General features: G+C 44.0%; 1 protein-coding gene across 2 annotated transcripts in view; it reads right to left on the reverse strand.

Moving 5' to 3' along the window:
* The window catches only part of LOC102206464 (nectin-2), an 85,203-nt gene that overhangs the window by 26,006 nt on the left and 42,432 nt on the right, over positions 1-16,765 (reverse strand). The window contains exon 7 of one of the 2 annotated variants that reach the window (XM_005731844.1): positions 8,587-13,521. The exons of the other annotated variant lie outside the window; for it this stretch is intronic. Coding sequence (XP_005731901.1) covers positions 12,953-13,521 — 569 coding nt within the window. The 3' untranslated portion in view covers positions 8,587-12,952. Of the gene's footprint in view, positions 1-8,586; positions 13,522-16,765 lie in introns of those variants that run through there. 2 annotated transcript variants of the gene reach the window in all.

Genomic DNA, 16,765 nt, shown 5'->3' on the forward strand with positions numbered 1-16,765 from the left:
ATAGGATGATACACAGTCTCCAGAAAAGAGTGTAAACCCAAGTGCTAACACAAGACGATAAGCAGACCAGAAGCACGGAGATTGGACCACAGCAAGCACTTGTTTATAAGAGTTTGCCTGAATCCACCGGGAATGGTTGTCATTTGGGAGGGTAATGACTTAGGAAAACTGAAATGTACTGGAACATAAATTAATCAAAAATGTGAGCCTTGCATTCTTGCACCCTCTGAGTGCTCTGTGCCGTCTTTTTTTTGCCATTTATACCCTGTTGTTACCTCACAACAAAAGGAGTTCCAGCTCTTAGACACAGTGAACAGACCATAATTCTCAGCGGCTGTTTCCATTTGCCGCTTGGGTTAAATCAGAGGTGTGAGGCTGCGATGAACCTGTTATTACTGTCAAGGTGGCAAAGATCATATCCATGTTTATGTGAGCGATAATCGACTTGTGTTTATAAACATTTCACGTACAGCCCCCGAGATGCCAAACGCCAAATTTGAATAACATTTAATTTCCTTCGGAGATAAGACCCTTTGTCCATTCAGGACCATTTTATTCCATCACTGCCCTAAGCTGACAGTTAAACGGACAACGGAGGGCGCAGCGGCGCTGTGCTTCGCATGGCAATGCTGAGCTATTTTCCAAACTCCAATGCTTTCTCCCTCTCGCTTGCTCGCATTAGACATTAAAGTGTACTTTAGCAGTGAGTCAGAGCTGTTACCCATGATGCCTTGGCTGTGGGGTTGAGTGACAAGCCATGTAGTTGAAATCACTGAGGACTCTAGAGTAGAGGACAAGTTAACAAGGGGCCAAAGACATACAGGAGAACCCCTAGCAGGTGCTGTAGTGTGGTCAGAGATCGTCATACTGGCTCACACACACACCCACATCCCCACACTCACAAGTGAAAAGGCCTTTTCTTTTTATAATGCCAACTCTCAGCTCAACCACAAGTGATGGGAGATGTGTTGGAAATGAGAAAAGGGGAAGTGGAGTTTTACACCCCAGTACGAGTTGGACGGCGTTGTGAGAGCGTGAGAGCGCGCGTGCACACACACACACACACACACACACACACCTTTATCGTCTGGTGTGGACTAAAAGCGAGGTACGTTTAGTCCACAGCAGACGATGAGGAGATAGGAGTGCAGGAGAAGAGGATGAGGCAGAAGAAGTGATTACAGGAAAAGGAGATGTCTCGATAAGATGACAGACACATGAATGAGGTGTCAATCTGTAGTTATAAAAGAGGAGCCGACACATGCACACGAGCACACACGAGCACACGCTTAGTTTTGTTAAGGTCTGACAGCGCTGTCTTTGGTATGTATTTTACAAAGAAAGCAGAAAAGACTTGAACCCTACAGGGGAACTAGCCAGCGCAGATAACATCACTCTGGACTGCTGATGAAGGCTCACAGTCTAGTCCACTCTATCACTTCACCATACTGTATGTATGAACAGACCTGTATATATACAGCATACAACCCACAAAGCCAACGGAAAAAAAGCATAGTAGGGATTTTTACAACAACCATTTCTCCCAAAAAACACTCAATGGCGATTATTCTGACTATGAAACACTTCAAGGGGACACAGCATGAACATTCATCGCCTGTCAGCCCTGAAAAAACATTTACACTAAACACCCACGCTGAAAAAAAAAACCCTACATATATTTGCATGCATGTTCTTCACCACCAGGCAGACCCACATCTGCACAGCAGTTACACATATAAGTGAACAAGAAAGCAAACACACGGCATTTACTGTGGACTTGGTTGTCCCAGAAGAATATCTCATGTCCCCAAGACCAAATATTTACAGACTTACTTCATTTTTTATCTCCATTCTCATCTTGCATTCTGTATGTTTGTATTAGAGTGTGCAAAGACGTGCATGTGCCAGTGCGTGCATGTACTTTGTAGGAGCTGCCTGTTGAGACGGTGAATTAAACAGAAAGTGCATTTGATCTGCAAAACACTCCAGGGCAAGCAAACACACACACACACACACACACACACACACGCACACAGGCTTGCATACAGCATCAAAATCATTTCCGTCACAGAATCTATTCTTAGGAGCAGCAACAAACCATTCTTTCCCTGATATAAATCTCTCTTATTCATCCGCGCATAGTCATGCACACACACACACCGACACGTGCACACTCACTTCGCTCAAAGCTACGCTCCCTGGTGGTCATACCGCATTCACATAATGTTCTTGGTTTTTATTTTCTAGAACAGGATTTGTTCCAGGTAAGTCACAGCATGAAGACCTTTTGGGGCTTATTTAACTCGTGAACATGCATGCACAACACACGCCGGAGCTTTTGTCTGTGGTGGTGGCTGTTTGTGCAGGTGTTTTGAGGTCAGCGGCGCTCTCTGAACGTCTAAGCTTCGTATTCCATGTCTCTCTCCCTCTCTTCATTGCGTCCTCAGATAGATGCATCCACACCCCAGCACACACAATCTGAACAGTGAGAAGTTAAATCAACACAGCTGCAACAACTCAGCCCTGATCAGCCTCCACCCTTCACTTGGCCATCTCCACTACATCTTTAATCAAGCTACTCCTCCCTCTCTGTTCTGCCTTTTGCCCTCTTGCTCTCTCGATCCTCTGACTCCATCCTCCTTTCTTCTCTTCTCCTGCTTTACTCAATCTTGCATTAGTCACTGTTAAATTTATATACCTGCTAGCTCTTTGGAGCTTCTGGCAGTCCACAGGGCTTCAGATCTCACTCCTCCACCTCCTATTTGCTCTCCTCACAACATCATGCTCGTTTTGCTCTCCATCCATACTGCCACATCTCACTCCCCCTCTCCTTGCCCTTCTCTGCCCTCCCAGCGTTTGCGCGTGCATGTTCCACCCTTAGGGAGAATCGTGTGCCCAGCAATGCAGCGCAACTGCCCAGTTACCTCCAGCTGCGTCAGCACGGGACAGAAAGCGTAAACGCCAGGGGCCTCCGAGGGAAACAGGAGCATTCATCTCCCCCCCGTCTGTCTGCCTGGATTTTTATAAGTGTGTGTCTGTACGTATGCATACAGTAGACACACATGTGAACACAACTGCATGACCAGGAGCCAGAAGATCGGATGTTATCATTTACCGCTTGTGGAAGAGGAACGATATGATTTCCAATTTCCTGTTATTTACAAATGTGGCTCTGCTTTCACCTTGCGTGACATGATAATATTCTTTTAGAGGAAATACTACATTTGCCATTCAGGTGCTTTTAAAGCACCCCCTCTGGCTTGAAACATTCATTACTACAGCAATGAAGGTTATACCTTGAGACATTTTTATTTAAGTTGATGGAAAATGCATTTTTACTTCAAACTGCAATTTTCTTGACTTTTTAAGTATCAAATAAACAGCTGTTTCTGGTGTGAATAGTGAATAAGTGCTCGCTGCCTGATCCAAAACAAACTCAACTAAAGTAAGATGCCAACGAGATTAGATTCCAATCCTTCCCACATAGCAAACATTGCTACCAAAGACACCAGAACCTGTACCACTGAAAAGTACCTAAAGCCAGTTTAGCGTTCACAAACTACAGGTCGGGCAAACAAATTAGTCTCTCCACATAGAGACTCCTAAATTATGAACAAGCCCAGAATTTGTCACAAATGGACTCACACAGTGTGAAATTAAGAACTCCACTTGAGAGATTGTTTTTAAAAAATATTGATTCAAATTTCATTGTGATAAAACAAGGGAGCGTGAGAGCAGCCAGTATCAGTAATCTGTGGGTGTGTGTGAAATACTGGAATTCAACAAGTATTACCACGATAGACTGTATATGACTCAGACTTTGTACACTCACTCTAAGAGTTTAAGCACTGAATCAATAATTTCACATCGTATCTGGAGATTGTGATGTCAGGACTGAAATATCTCAAAGATTAGTTTGACTGCCTTGACATTTTGCAGATATTCATGGTCCCCAAAGGAGAAAAAAGAAGATCCCGCTGACTTTGGTGAACCTTCTGACTTTTCTGTGCCAGCATGAGGTTCACATTTGGTTTTGAATTGCATGTCCTACCAGCGACTGAAAAGGTTCTCATTAAATTTGGAAATAGAAATGGACTGGCATTTAGATAGAGCTTTTCTAGTCTTACTGACTGCTCAAAACATTTGAGACTACAAGCCACATCTGACCACACTTTATTCTCATGCTGTAAGGACTTTATCTACCTCATGTCCAGGGATGATTTAGACTCACCAGTTAACCTTATGTGCATGTTTTTGTTCTGTGGGAGGAAGCCAGATCAGCCACATGAAAGGCAGAGGAAAAACATGCAAACTCAACACAGAACGGCCTGAGCCAGGGGCTCGAACCAGGACCCTTCTTTCTGTGAGGTAACAGTCGTAACCACTATGGTGGCTGTTGGGTGATAGACAGGAAATGCAAATTTCCAATCAAACTTGACTGCACTTTGCACTAATTAAAAAGAATTATATTATTCTATAGTCACTAGCTAAACCAATCTAGTGCAAATGATTAAATAAATACTAAAGAATGCTAAATAATGGTAATATCAGCAGCAGCAGCAGCAGCTTCTTATCAAGGCTCCTGCCAGTGATTATTTCCATCCATCTTCTTAACCGCTTCTCCCGTTCAGGGTTGTGGGCTTAGCTGGAATCGATCCCAGATGTTATGGAGGAGATAGAGTGAAACTTGGACAATTTGCCAGGTTATCACAGAGCTAAAACCTACTGATTTTACCATTTTCAATCACTACTTGTAGTATGCAGGACTGTAGGAGGAAGCTGGAATACCTGGAGAAGGCCCCTGCCAGCTGGAGGGATTCGAACCTAGAACCTTCTTGTTATGAGGCGACAGTGCTAACCACTATGTTGGCTGTTAGAAGATATAATGGATGAATGGCTTGTACCAAATCTATAAAACAGTGGGAACTGAGAAGCAGAGAATCAGCCACCATTGGTTTCCACATCTCCAGTGAAGCTGGATTTAACACGCATGTTGGTCTTGACTTGCTTTTCTCACATCTATTAAAGATTTTATTCAGCAGGTGGGCACTGAAGATTAGCATTATGAATTCAGTACCTGGTCAAATGAGACCACAGCCTCTGCTTCTCTTCCTCAGTTATGCCGCTGAATAATGGCGAGAAAAACATGGAAGCTGACCTTTGGAGACAAAATATCATCACTTCATCCTATTAAATTCTTTGAAAACTTGTCACAATTAGCATGCAAATATCTTCATTTAGAAAATTTGTTTTGTAAGGCAATGCTGACCTTTGACCACTAAACTTTCATCAGTTCATTTTTGCATCCGAGTAAATGTTTGTGGTAAATTTGTAAAAGAAAAAAATTCCCCTGAGCTGTTTGAGAGATATCATGTTTACAACAATAGATGGATGTACAGACAGAGAGACTACCTGAAAGCATAATCCATCCTGTCACAGCTATTACTGGTGTGGAAGCATAAGAAGCCAATCACAATATAGCCTGAGGTGAAGTCTTTGACTTTCACGTTTTGTCAGAAACCCAAAACATATTAAACGTGCTTTTACATCAGACAAAGATAAGCAGCAAATCCCCACAAAGCTGCAGTGTTTGCTTGATAAATAACTGATAATTCTCTGTCAATCAAAAAATCATTAGAGCTCTACTGTACTCATTAACTTTAAGCTCAAAGCGCTGCTTTGCAGAGAACACATAACTGTAGACTCTGTGCTCTTATTGTTCAGTAGGAACACACAGGGAAAGAAAGCATGTGGACAAATTAACAAACTTCAGAAAAAGTAATCCAAACCCAGAGACATTATCGCACTTGTCATCTCTGCCAGAGTTGTACTGCTGCCATCTTCATGTCTTGCTTTCCTCAGGGGGTTTCCCTCCAACAATCTGGTCTTCAGCAAAGAAACGCATGCTTGGACTGGGTTCAGATGACTGACTTGGCCACTGAAGTACATTCCACGATTTCAACATACAAACTCATTAATTAGATTCATATTTTGGATAATTGTCCTAAAACTGGAGGGTCAGTGAGGAGTAACAGATAGGAGTCAAAACCAGAATGCAGAACCCAAATATTTAGAAAAATCACTCTCAGCCATGAAATGAGCCAGTTAAAGATCTAGTGTTTGCTAGAAACCCTCGACTAACTATAAACACACACACACACACAGCTGGAGGTCTACTTATTCACCACAGGCAACAAAGATAAAAAACAGTCACTTTAAAGCTCATAGAAACACAGACCTACTTTCATAATTGAGGTTAGAGGCAGACTTGCTTTAATTCCTGTGAAGGCCCAGGTCACCACATCCATCACTCATACATCGATGCAGCAGGCTTGGCCATTCATCACTCACTCTGGGATTTATTAGTCAAGTCTGGAGCTTGAGGGTGAGAGGCTAAGTGATGAGCATTGTATTAGCCGTTATCAGCACAGAGAGAGAGACCAAAGTTGGTCTGTTTGCTTATCCCCCCCCCACACCCCACACACACACACACACACACAATCGGAGTGTTTAATCAGAGCTATGGCTGCCAGAGCTGGAAGTTAAATATACAGCCATGCACAAACATTCATGTGTCAAACAGTACACACCAAAAAAAGAAGAAGAAAAAAAAATCTGATAACACTTAAACACTTTCACACACACAAACATCCTGTGGAAACCCAATCTGTCTGAAACCAGCATAGCACTCAGTGGGCGCCTAACCACCAGAACAGACTTGTTTAGCACGCTGGATGACCAAAGAACACACTTTTTAATACGCACACCCACAATCAACTTGTTGGGAACAGTGCCACTACCAGCCAGCCGAGTTGCCCGGGGGGCACCGCACCATGTCTCATCGTTGAAAGCTAAGGTTGAACGCAGTGGTAGTGCCTGGCGTAGAGCTGTCACTTTGACTCCTGATCCAGGTTATTTGCTCTGAGCGCTAATAGGCCAGGTTCTGCGTTACGGGGTCACTTCAGTCACATGATGGGCATACTTTTTTTTCCCCCTTCATGTGTAACAGCGAGACAAAAACGCATGCACCACACAGGCTTTTATTACTAGCTGTGCCTTAAAAGCCTTGCTGCTGCGTAGTGTTTTACATTCAGCTAGAAAACCAAAGGAGTCAAAGTGTGTAAGTGTGTGTAAGTGTGTATGTGTGTGCGTGAGAGAGATAGTGAGCGAGTCTGTCTGTGTGTGTAAGTCCTCTCTATCTTGCCAGCCTCAAATCCAAAGCAATTAGAGAGGCCAGATGGTGGGCTGGACTCACAGTAAATAGCTGTGCATTGACAGAAGAAGCCTGCAACAAAAATGAACTGTGACAAGGAGCCAGGATGACACACAGATACATGACGGCATCAAAGCACCAGGCAAACACTGAGAACTCGCTGCCATCACTGCCATATACCAACTGTCACCATCACAGGCACGTTAAAGAGCAGAATTTGCTTGTGTCAGTTTTTGTTTTGTGGGGAAACAGCAGCGCTTTTTAATGTCCAAACTAAATGAGGCAGGTGCATATGCATGCATCAACACACGCACACAGCATATTTAAGCATAAACCTACACACAGTTAAACTTCTGCATGCCCTCTTGTTGAAATTTGACCAAACCTGTTTGGTTTAGGCAGAGCTCAAACAATGCAGCCTTTGAGAGGCGCTCCATTCACCCAGTTTCAGCTTGGCCTGCACATTCCCCAACTGAAAACACAAGCTGCCTCCCTCCAGGAAAACCACTGAAGCTACATGCCCACATTCCTGCTCTCTACCCTTTTCTCTACGCTTGTACAGCTTTTACATGAGAACTGTTGAAACTCTGCTGAATATAATAGTATTCCTGCACTCTGAAATAGGAATGCATCAGTGCTTTCATTATCTCCAGGCACCGGTGAAACACCTAATAGAAAAATGTGCCCTTTAAACAACTACAGCATCTGCTACCTAGCCATTACTAAGGCAGCAAGTTTACTTCTGCCAGCCAAGTCACATATACAAAACAGAACGGGAGGAGGTGGAGCTCAGGACAATTATAAACCACGAAATGGCATCTCCTGTTCCTGCGCTCATTTTCCCATAAGCCTGTTATCACACTTCTGTTGACACACACTCACAGATTTATCAAAAGTGAAACGAGACAAGCAGCCAGACCAGGAAATGAGAGTGTGGGGAAGGGGAGAAAAAGCAGGGGTGTGTCTGAGATCTGAAGGATGGGTGACAAGAGACCGAGAAGCTACTTCATATCCTGATCAATTAATCTATAAATTTAATCAGTGTGAATCAATGACTGGCGTTTCTATTCAATCTGGGTGCTCAGTCATCCAGCTAACCTCAAGTGTCAAAGAGACATGAAGGTAAGAAAGAGGAGACACATACCACACACAGCAACACCGGAACATTTCAAAAATCAAGAAATCTTTAATAGTAACTGAACACGGAAAAATAATCTAGAAAGACATGACAAAAATGGCAATACCAACTCTAATCTGTATTTTTACTTCTTTTTAAGACCAAAATAAAACTCAAATAAAATAAAAAAATATATACAAAAAAGAAAAGAAAAAAGAACAACTTTACACAAAGCAGTCAATAATAAAAAGCACATTTTGGGTAAGACTGTTTTGTTGTGTGTTTGTATACAGTTTCACTTGTATAGAAGAAGCACATTTGCCAGTTTTGGCAGCAATCACAGCGCAGCAGTCAAGAATAAAGCACTCATAAAACATAAATTATAAAGCACTGCAAAAATAACAGAAGAGAGGAGAAGCGGTAAACAGGAGAAAATAAATCCTTCATGCGTGCTGTCACCGAGTAATACACAAACGTGACACCATAAATTAGTAATTCTTTTTTCTGCTACATATTTATATATTTATACTATGTACACCGGAAGCTTCTCTTTTTTTTTTCTTTTTTTCTTCATTTTTTACTTAATGCATGTGAGATGGGAGATGTTAAGGCTTTGATTACTCATCAGATGTTTGGAGCCAAAGAAACGATAAGAGCACGTTGCTCTCAGGAAAAAGAAAAAAAAGGAAAAAGAAAATATTGGATATTCTGACTATCTAACCTTGTGCAAGACCTGGACCAGGTTTGCAGATTTCTCTTAAAAGCATTTTGTCTGACAAGCCTTACTTGGGCACCGAGGTGGGTGGCAATGGGATGTGCTCGTGTGTGTGTCTGTGGAGGCGGTCGCAGTAGCAGAGGTGGCTGAAGTAAAAGACAACATTTTGGAGTCAAGTTAAAAAAAAAAAAAAAATGCGACTCTTCTAAAAGCATTCAAAGGGCTCTTGGAGGGGGAGGAGGTCAGCGCGGTGGCATTTTTATGAAAGCGATATTTCCCTCTGCAGAACAAGACCAGAACGGACAATCGCTTTCCTAAAAAGCCTGTGTCTGTGACACTGGGTGAAAGGTGTGCGTCTCCCCCGAATGTGTAGTTGTTTATGTTCTACACAGTCACTGATTCGGGAACAGGCTGGACACTTTGGGGGGCAGAAAGCACTGGAGCAGGGGGACACATCACGGTACAGCTCTTTCCACACTAACAGAACTCTGTATGTGTCCTGACAGAGCCGCTGTGGAAGAGGCAGAGTAAGACGAAGTGTGTTCGTGTGTGTGTGTGCAGCTACGCGAACACATTTGTGTGGGCTTGTGTCAGGAGATGGCAGAGTTGTCAGGTAGAAGGTGTCTTCTGCACAGTTTGGCTGTGGGAGTGAGCATAATGAGACTGACTGAGGGGTGTTTGTGTGTGGGCGAATGCATCTCAGCACTCTGCGAATGTATACGTACAGTATGTGTGTGTGCGCCGAGTGAGTGAGTCTTCTCGAAATGCACAATAATATCTTCGGTTTGCCAATTTTCCATGGTGACAAAGGGTGGCTACTCAAGTTACAGTCCAATGGCAGCGAGAGATGTCCTAAAGCCGCCGAACACACTGGCACACAGATTTGCGCACACACACACACACACACACACACACACACACACACACACACACCGAGCGCTGACTCAACAGACCGTTGCTTGCGTCGTTACGGTCTACCTGATGAATTGAGTATTGTGTGTAAGTTTTTGCATTGTGCAGAGTTTCTGTCAAGGAGAAGGTGAAGCCAATTGTCTGCCAAGAAATGTGTGCTTATAAATGCAGATAAAGTTACCTCGGATAAAAAACAAAAAAACAAAAAACAAATTCAAGCATATGCATCCCCCCCAAATCAAATTGGCCCTTGGATAAATTAAACTCAGTCAGTTCAGTATGTTATAAACACCCAAACTACTGAGGTATGCGTTAGGTTAAAAATTACATTCTGAATGCCTTCTGAGGTTTAGCCAACCCACAAACGCTTTCCTCTTTACTTCCATAACATCGGAAACACTGGCTCCATCGATCTGATATTTACATTTTCATAAATATCCACATTTTCACAAGAAAAATAAAGATGCTTACGTATATAGTACACAGACAGCTCACACCAAAATGTACATACAACAGTTTTGTCCCTTTGTCAGTATTCTTTTTTTGACCCCCCCTTCCAAAAAAAACAAACAAAAAAAACAACTAAGTGTTGCACTCATATTTCTTTGTATTGGTGACACATACAAGTGTAAAAATAATACATTTTCATATTGAGTGTGACAAATCAGCTGCGTTCGGCAAATTTACTGTACCCCAGGTTGGCAGGAGTTGCATTTAAGTATAAGCTAAGGCCATTAGACGATAATCCTATTGAGCACACTGGCTTACAATATGCTAGACAGTGCTCAAACACGAAGCGCCGTCTCTATTTTTGTCATCTGTCTCTCTCTCTCGCCACCTCTCTGAAGGTTAACAGCCATCAAAGGCAAACAAGGTCTGCCTCGCCCTGTACAGATACTGGGTGAGTGTTTCTCTCTCACATCTGTAGTTCAAGGTTAAAAAAAAACAGCCACGATAAGAAACGCAAGCACAGTCATCTTTGCCCTTAGGAATGGGTCACCCTGCATTTGCCCTTATGACCTGCAGCAGAAGCCAACCCATTTCTTAGAAGGTCCTTTACAGGAGGTCAGGTACAGTCATCAAGACCCCTTTCATTGGATTCCCAGTGGGTCCAAGGACAGCTGATTAGGAAGGGCAGGGAACGCAATGATTAGAGGAGCTTCGGTTCTCTCTACGATTGTCCATCACAGTCGCCCAGTGGCTATGCAGATATGGTGACGCATGCAAATGTACACACACCGAGCCTCAAAGACAGCGGTGTACAATAGCCATGGAGTAATATTTGCCCGAGCGGGCCTCCGGTGGCTCGTTAAAAGGATAAATTAACAGTCAGGAGACAATCGGCCCTGAACCTGCATCATAAAAAGGGCCATTTCGCCACATGTTGCCTGTTAGTCAATATGACTCCCATAGCTTTGCTGCGGATGCAACCTTTTATGTCTCCCGATCAATTCACTACATTTAACAACACTGGCTAATGGAAAGAAATATATGATCTCATTGAAAATCTGTCTAACCTAATGCCATTGCACTCTGGAGGTGGGGCTCTTGTTACATCTCACCATTTACTAAAGCGGGAGAGGCAGCTGGGGTGTCTGTGCAGTGGAGTGAACATGGCCACTCCAGGTGGATTAGTCACTCCTGGCATGTCAGGGCACACCGGGCTGGAGTAGAGTAAGTGGGGTGTCTGACACATCAGGAGCGGTAAAATACTACTTTGCTCTCGGTAGCCCTGACCTCAACACCGCCCTGGATAAATCATAAACTCCCCATAAACACTGGAGAGAAAGGGAGAGAAGGATGCGGAGAGAGAGGAGGAGAGACTGAAGCATGATGGAGAGATGGAGGTGGGAGGGAGAGAGGAATCGCCACGTCATAAACGATAAGTGGTGGCAATCTGTTGGTCCCGGCTAAGCGAGCGACTTCACGGCTCATTACCAATCAAGCTCCTCCTGTCAGGAGCGCTCTGAATAGACGAGGATGAGGAGGAAGAGAAAAGAAGAGACGTGCTCCTTTCTAGTCCTCCTGCCTCCTGAATCCCTCTCCCCATCCTTTGACCCTGTCAGATCAGCTACACCTCATTCCCTCATCTCTTGTTTACCGTCTCTTACCTCCAGGCACAGTGCAAAAGTTTGCTCGTGAACACCTTGTTAGGAACTTGGTTCAAACTCTCAGCAAACTTACTTTGTTAAAACCTAACTGCTTTTCTATTTGCTCGGCACACAAAGACCTCGTGTTCTTTAAATTTTTTGCCAAGTTCAAATTGAGAGTGTCTACTGCCTGTGATAGTTGGCAGAGTTGTTTTGAGAAGAAGGCAGAGAGAGCAGAGCGAAGTCACCAGCAGACATAAGCAAATACATTTTTACTGTCTCGAAATTACCTGATGGTTACTGTCTATACTTTCAAACTGACTCATACCGCTGTCCTCCACTTCCCACCAGGTGTCACAGCTCAACACGTTGGCAAAACAAAAAGTTTCCCACAGAAGTAAAGAGATTTGCAGGCATCAGGTAACTGCTTGACAACTTATTCCACAGCTACTGTTTTAGTGAAGATAACAGCGAATATGCAAGTGAGATGCCTCCTCTAAGCTTGTAATCACTTTTCCATGAACCTACTCCCACATTACATTGTTTCTCTTTAGCCTGTCTGTCAGTCAATAGGCAAGGTCCCAGTGATAGCGAGAGCACGAGCAGAAGCGGTGGGAGGCATGTTGTTCTTTTCTCCGTTTGATTTTTAGTTCTTAGGGACCACATAACAACAACAACAATCCTTTTACAACATCCCACCACACCCTCTTTTTCATTCTGTCCACTGTGATTAATGATAGACTATAGTTAAAATTGATTTTTTTGTTTTTCAAAAATAAAAGTGGTATGATTTTCTTTTCACCATCAAACAGGGACAAGACCCCACCGCCACAAAATCCTCAGGAGGAATTCTCCAGCTCGCCTTTTTGCCTCCTCCTCCTCCCCTTCCTCCAATTCCTCCTCCTCTATACGTAAACTGCAGTCCGTGAGATGACCGAGCCATCACGCTGGGACTCCATGTCATCATCGTATTCTCCAATCATCTCCTGATCGCGAATTGAGCGAGGCAAATGGATGGGGCCACCAGGATTGTAGTGATCATAGTTCTCTGCTTCGTCAAGCTCGTCAAACTTCCTCTTCTCCGCGTCGTCCAACTCGTTGCTTAGCAGGATGTCTTGGGCAGTGGGTGTGGTGCTAACCACTTCAGGGTGGCCTCCCATGGTAATCAGCTGGTGGTTGTTTTTCTCTCCAAGGGCCTGAATGGGGGAGCTCTCGCTGTAAACGTAGATGGGGCCGTTGTTGTTGCCGCCGCCGTTTCCCGCACCTCCATTTGTGCCGTTCTTGCTCGCTTTCTTGCCGCCCCCGAATATGCGCGTCTTCATGTCACTGCCACCATTGGCGCGGTAACCCTGCTGCTGCCTGCGCCTACGGGTGACGAGCACGGCGATGAGAGCGGCAACCAAAAGGAGGGCCAGCAGGGAGCCAATCACTGCTCCCGCCACCACGCCAGCATTGGATGGGTTCTTTGGGGGCTCTGTAGGAGGGAGGCAGGGAGGGAGAAAAACAGGGAAGAAAAAGGATATGGTTGAGAAAGGGTAGAAAGAAAAAAAAAAAAAAAAGTTCGACCAGTGGAGAGGAAGACAAAAAAATTAAGACAGCCAAAAAAAAGTTTGTTTTTTTTGTTTGTTTTTTTTAAAAAAAAGAGCAAGATGGCAAGAAAAAGGTTGGATGATGTCAGTGGTGCTGGTCTGAAATGTATGCAGTCAAGTGTGTAAGAGTGCTGAGGTGTCAGTACAGTCAAGTGTGTGTGTGCACGTGTGTGTGCACGACGAGCATCCTTCTACTTTGACATTTCCTCCTCTCCCTCAGAGCTGCTGCTGTCCCCATTCCCACAGCTACGTCACAACAACGTCTCAACCACCCTCCCCCTGTGTTGCCCTTCGATAGCCAGGGTCTTTCCATAGACCACCATCAAAAGGCAAGGCAGGGGGTTAAAAAAATGTGCAACACACACACACACACACACACACACACGCACACACACTTTTATTAAAGAGCATGGATCAGTGTGTGCAGAGCAGAACAGGTGGAGGCCGTGCAGAGGAGGATAATGATGAATGAAGGAGGAAGGAAGGGTGGAAATTAGATGAGGAGGAGGAGAAGGTGGGGGTGGTGGAGGAGGAGAAGGTGGTGCGGTGCTGGAGGAGGAGGCGGCAGATTGAGTGAGTGACAAAGCGACACAGCGGAATGACAAGTCTTCCTGGAAGCCGTGTATGAGCGCGGGCACAGACTGCTGCCCCTCTCCACTTCTGTACGCCACAGGCACTGGTTGAGTGCGCATCAGTCTTATATGTGGGTCCATTTTTCCTCTGGCATTACACATACACAAGAAAAATAAGCCACTTTAGTTCATTTTAATATTGACAAAGGCTTTGTTAGAGTGCAAACTAGCTCAGGAGGCTATGACTGAAACTAGGGCTCTGCAATCAAACACACAGCATCCCTGTTTGTGCGTCTTTGTACAAAAACTCCAGGGATAAGCAGTGCTGTCTAAATCAGGGTTGTAAAGAGGTCCCATGTGACTTGTCAGTACTCTTTTTCTGAACTTGTACTTTCTCCTCCCCTGATATTCCCCTTCAGTAATACTAGTGCTGTATTTTAAAGCAGGTATTTCAATGGCAACAAATTCAATTGCTTCTGCATGAAAGTCAGCTAACAGTTCAGACTGGGGCTGTGTATTAAATGAAATGCTTCCATTTGTCGTGTCAATAAAAATGCACGAGTCAGTGCCGATATCAAAGCTATTCTAATGTTCCAGTTCAGACTTCAGACAGTTATAAAGGAACGTGACTAAATGAAAACATTAAATTCAGGAAGTTCTAAAATCTTTTAGCGGATTGTGTCACGGGCACAGACTAGCCTAGACTAGTAACACTATTAACACAAGCAGGATGTTGCTGCTTTGTACGGGCTTCGGGGGTCATGAGTTCAGGGCTCTAAGTGCTTTCAGGGACTCTGACAACTCCCCACAAACACAACCTGTGACCGTTTTCCCATGTGCTGCAGTGTCATCTCTGACTCAGTGGGCAGCGAGAATAAAAACAGAATAATGTTTGCATTCGCTGTACGCCAAAGCTTTGGATAGAAGTGTTCTACAAACGTTAAAGGGAATATGCCGACGACATAACGAGTGGTATAACTCAGACAGGAATAACAAATTAGAAAGACAGCTTAGACTTTATTCCGTAAGCTGTTCCTGCAGCATGCCTTCTTGGAAGATATAAAAGTAAGCCTGCTTGAAGTAGGAACGGAAAATGATGTCTCAATATACATTATTCCTACTTTTACAGGGTTCAAAGCATTCACGTTCATGTCTCCGATTTCTTATTTATTGTACTCATTACTTCGTGATGCCTCAGAATGAAATTAAAGGCTTTCATGTTGCTCTTTCTGCAACAATGCGCTTTGTTGAAACATGATGTAATGGAATATAGGCTGTTTGTTATCTGTCACTCCAAAGTGCTACCGCTCCACTCAGGTTTGAGCGCATTAACTACAGAATAAAACCAAATAAATTGTGGTGAGAAAATGTATTTTTTAATTTCAGACTCTGGCAGAAAGTGATCAAGAGCCCTCGGTTAAGCCGAACATCCTCTCTTACCGCTCTTGCTTTCCTTTCCACACTCTGCACTTTCACCAGCCGCGGCAGAGGATTAACCGGTAGACGCTGCCGTTGAAATCCCTGCCTAAATTCGAAAGTAGCAAATCAGCTCGATTCTTATTGTCGGTTCCATTTGAAATCCAACAGAAGCCGGCCTCTCTTGTTAACTGTACAGAGAGCTGACAGTATTACTCGTGTAACACTGATTCGTGTCAAAAGAGAGAATGGTAGTCTACTGCCGTCTACACCTGTGCTTCACTCTTTTCTTCCTCTCCTCAGTTCTGCTACCATTTTCTCCATCTCTGCCTCCACTTCACTAGCTGTCTCCTGCACACGCTCCTTCAGCCCTCCAAATCCATTTTCCCTGTCCAATTTGCGTTTGTATTTCTGTCATGTGTTACTTCTCTGTGCTCTCCTCCTCTGTGCTTCACTTTCAACACATGCCTAGGGAAAGAATTAATAATGCGGGTACATTTTTCTTTCCTTTCGTACATCTTCTCACACTACTTTCCCCTTGCACACAGATCACCCCCCACCCCAAGCTGTGCTAAACATTCCCCTTCACACACACACACGAGAGTGAGAGCTAGCCCTCGGTGTCCACTTGTAACAGGAACACAAGAAATGCATTATCACCTCCGACTCTGTGGAGCTCCACCACATGCTACGTGGTGAAAATCTCAGTGCCAAGTTTGGGCCCGATGCTGCCACACACTGCTGTCACATCAAAGGGAATTACGCTGAAAATCAAATGCAAATTCTCTCTGAATTCTACTCATCTAATTATATTTAATGCGTAACTCAAGTCAGTTCTTAAGAGTATTTTTTTTTTTCAAAGTCTGCGCTGGTAAATCCTTTTGTGGATAATACATCATGTTTTATTCTACCCTTCTGGAGACAACATTTAAAAGATTCACAAAAAGAGATGTAAAGGAGCCATCACAGACTCCAAGTGCAGACTCAGTCACAACCTAACAAAGCACCAGTGGAATTTGAGTGAGTGACGAGAGGACACCTCAAAGACATGCTGACGAATGAACCAGATGAAAAACTGCAATATGCATGCTGTGTAGATAATGTGGGGAGAAAACCAAACATGCAGTATGACCCCCCCCCC

This window comes from Pundamilia nyererei, unplaced genomic scaffold (genome assembly GCF_000239375.1).
Source record: "Pundamilia nyererei isolate P.nyererei 1_Seehausen unplaced genomic scaffold, PunNye1.0 scaffold00045, whole genome shotgun sequence".
Classification (NCBI taxonomy): domain Eukaryota; kingdom Metazoa; phylum Chordata; class Actinopteri; order Cichliformes; family Cichlidae; genus Pundamilia; species Pundamilia nyererei.